At 38.4% G+C, this 3,799-nt stretch overlaps 1 protein-coding gene across 1 annotated transcript; it reads left to right on the top strand.

Annotated features, from left to right (window-relative positions):
* Nucleotides 2,519-3,595, top strand: LOC107646473 (uncharacterized mitochondrial protein AtMg00810-like). The gene is made up of 2 exons (XM_016350656.1): nucleotides 2,519-2,698; nucleotides 2,798-3,595. Exons 1-2 carry the CDS (start codon nucleotides 2,519-2,521, stop codon nucleotides 3,593-3,595), a joined length of 978 nt encoding a protein of 325 aa, XP_016206142.1.

Genomic DNA, 3,799 nt, shown 5'->3' with positions numbered 1-3,799 from the left:
CAAAACCCAAATTATGCTCTTAAAATCCCTTCCTGACATGGATACTGTGTTTGCAATGCTAACCCAACAAGAACGCCAACTCAACCTTTCAGTTGACACTCCAGATTCACGAATCCTATACGCTGCTAATTCTGGTCACAATTCCACCAGAGGCAGAGGCAGAGATAGAGGGGTGTGAATAGTAGAGGAAGAAGTCCAGGCAGGTCTCATAGCACAAAGCATTACTCTTTTTGTGGCAGAACAGGACACATTGTTGATACATGCAACAAGAAGCATGGCCTTCCCCCGCATTTGTAGAAATGTGGAAGCATTAATAACACTTTCACTGATGAGAATGATGAAATCAGTGCATTACCTTCGACTGCTGTTAAAAATGGTGAGAATCCAAGTTATAGCTTGACCAATGATCAATGGATTACTTTAACGTCCATCCTACAACAGTCAACCCAATCTAATCACACTATCAACCAAATCATTACATCAACTGAGCCAAAAGACTTACAGATCACCAAAGGTACCCTTTTAGCTGCATCTTTATCTGTCAATAAAAAATTTCTTAGATTAGATACTTGGGTAGTGGACACAGGTGCTACTGATCACGTTTGTTTTTCTCTAAATATTTTTTAATCTTTAAAAAATATTGAACCTATTACTGTGCATATGCTTGATGGCTCTATTGCCATTACTACCATTGCTGGTACAATGATTTTTAATACAAATTTTTACTTAGAGAATGTTCTCTATATTCCTGCTTTTAAATTCAATTTGGTGTCAGTTTCACAAGTTACAAAGGCATTGAATTGTCTATTTTTGTTTTCATATACATGGTGCCAGATTTGGGACTACCATCTATTGAAGATGATTGGTACAGCTAAAAGCAGCACTGGTTTATATGTATTGGATCACTCAAATGATCACATTGTAGCTCACTACATTACACAACATTTCTCACAAATACTACATCACACATCTGAGAACACTGTCTCATCTACACAACAGTCACAACTGTGGCATAGACTAGGATCACTCAAAAAGATTTTTCTTTCATTAAATGTAAAAATAATATTGCAGCTTGTGAACCTTGTCATTTTGTAAAACAGAAGAGAATTTCTTTTCCTATTAGTAGTTCAGTAGCTGACTCGTCTTTCGATTTAATACATGTTGATATTTGAGACTCTCTATCAATTGTATCTACCTCTAGTTTTAAGTACTTTCTTACTATCGTTGATGACAATAGTCGTTTTACTTGGATTAAGTTCATGAAAAATAAATCTGAGGTTTCATTAATTCTGCCCAATTTCATTAAAATGGTTGAAACCCAATTTTCAAAAACTATCAAGTGTGTCAGATCGGATAATGGCTCGGAATTCAACTTGCATAATTTCTTTGCCTCTAAAAAAAGTTTACAGGAAAAGTCATATGTGGAAACCCCTCAGCAAAATGGGATAGCTGAGAGGAAGTACCAACACATTCTTATGGTGGCTAGGACTCTACTTTTTCAATCAAATATTCTAAAAATTTTTGAGATTTAGTAGTGGCACACGCTGTGCATCTCATCAATAGAGTCCTTAATCCCATTTTACAAACTCTATCCCCCTTTCAAAAATTACATGGCAAATTACCTGATCTAAACTACATCAAAGTTTTTTGTTGTCTTGCCTTTGCATCCACTTTAACTCAAAATAGGAAGAAGTTAGATGAATCAGCCCAAAAATATTATTTTCTAGTATATAAAGAAGGGATCAAAGGATTTTTTTTCTTTATGATCTAAAAACAAGGCAAACTTTTCTTTCTAGAAATGTCATATTTTATGAGTTTGAGTTTCCATTTAAAATCAACACTGCCTCTTCAAATGTCAACCCTGCTGCTATCACAACCACATCACATGTCCCATGGACAGACCCTTTTGCATATCATGATAATCTTTCAATTTACCAACATATGCATTCAACTCCAACTTTGCATCAGCATCAACCGACTTCCGTCACTGATTCTATTCCTCATAACACTGCAAGCTCAATTCTTAATGCATAAGCCTTATCCTTGTCTCATGTACATACTCACATAGACACTCATGCATCACCTCACCCTGCACCTCTTAGGAAGTCTAGTAGGACTAGGCGAGCACCGTCATATCTAAATAATTTTCATTGTGCAAATAATATCACTGCTCAACAAGCTATGCCAATTTCAAAATGCAATTATCCAATTTCAAATTCAGTGTCTTACTCTTCTCTGTCTACTAACTAATTAAATTTTTCTCTTGCTGTTTCCACGCACAATGAGCCAAAAATCTATGAAGAAGACGTCTAAGAAGACTGTTGGAAAGATGCCATTAATGCTGAACTTTTGGCACTTGAGTAAACTAAAATATGGACTCTCACCCCTTTACCACCAAGGAAGAAAACTATTGGCTGCCGTTGGGTGTTCAAAGTCAAGTTTAATCCCGATGGATCAGTGGAAAGGCTCAAAGCACGCCTAGTGCAAAGGGTATACACAATGATATGGTTTAAACTACATGGGCACATTCAGTCCAGTTGTTAAGATCACTACTGTGCGATTGCTACTTGCTCTCACTGCAATCAAGGGTTGGCACTGCCACCAATTGAACGTAAACATCACATTCCTTCATGGTGAGTTGAAGGAAGTAGTGTATATGAAGCCTCCTCCAGGATTTTTGCTCTCCTCTCCTGATTTGGTTTGCAAACTTGACAAGTCCCTCTATGGACTCAAGCAAGCTAGTAGGCAGTGAAACTTTAAGCTTTGTTGTGTTCTCCGTGCTCACGGCTACCAACAGTTGAAGAATGATTATTCTTTGTTCACAAAACCCAAATCTGAGACCTGCTTCATTGTGATCCTTGCTTATGTTGATGATCTCGTCCTTGCTGAAAATGATCTTGCTGAGATTCAATCCATCAAGACCATCCTTGATCACCAATTCAAGATTAAGGACTTAGGAAATTTGAAATATTTTCTTGGCTTTGAAGTTGCAAGAACTACCAAAGGAATTGCTCTTTATCAAAGGAAGTATGCTTTAGATCTCTTGGATGAGTGTGGCCTATTGGGCACAAGACCAGTGAGCACGCCAATGGAGTATAGTTTCAAGCTTTCTAAGGGCTCAGGAACGCCACTATCTGATGTCTCACAATACCGCAGATTGGTTAGTAGATTAGTGTATCTCACTAACACACATCCAGATATCAGTTTTGCAGTGGGTAAACTTAGTGAATTTCTCAGCGAACCATCTAATATTTACCTCCAAGCAGCATATTGTGTCCTTCGTTATATCAAAACAGCTCCGGCCTCGGGGCTATCCTTTGCAGCAAATTCTGAGCTTCACATTTCTGGCTTCGCTGACTTGGATTGGGCACAATGCCCCGACAAACGACACTCCATTACTGGTTTTTGTTTCCTCTTAGGCTCTTCACTTATTTCATGGAAGAGTAAGAAGCAATCTACTGTTTCCAGATCATCTTCTGAGGGCGAATATAGGTCACTAGCTGTGGCCACTTGTGAGGTTCAATGGCTCATCTACTTGTTGAAGGACCTCCGCATTGATCACAAACTCCCAATTTCTCTGTACTGTGATAGTTAGTCAGCCAGGCATATTGCAGCTAATCCTGTATTTTACGAACGTACCAAACATATCGAAATTGACTGTCACGTTGTTCGAGACAAGCTCTTAGTGGCCTGCTTCATCTCCTACCAATCATCATTACAGATCAAGTAGCGCCTATTTATCAAACTTCTATCCCCTGCTCCTTTTGATTCCTGTGTGTCCAAACTTGGCATGCTTGAT

Source organism: Arachis ipaensis, chromosome B06 (genome assembly GCF_000816755.2).
Source record: "Arachis ipaensis cultivar K30076 chromosome B06, Araip1.1, whole genome shotgun sequence".
NCBI lineage: Eukaryota > Viridiplantae > Streptophyta > Magnoliopsida > Fabales > Fabaceae > Arachis > Arachis ipaensis.
The sequence above is the reverse complement of the archived record's forward strand: the minus strand, read 5'-3'. Positions and strand labels throughout refer to the sequence as shown.

Coding starts and splice junctions, on each gene's coding strand:
- LOC107646473 (XM_016350656.1), top strand. CDS start 2,519: ATGGGCACATTCAGTCCAGTTGTTAAGATCACTACTGTGCGATTGCTA. Junction 2,699..2,797: donor TGCTCTCCTCTCCTGATTTG/GTTTGCAAACTT, acceptor GGCTACCAACAG/TTGAAGAATGATTATTCTTT.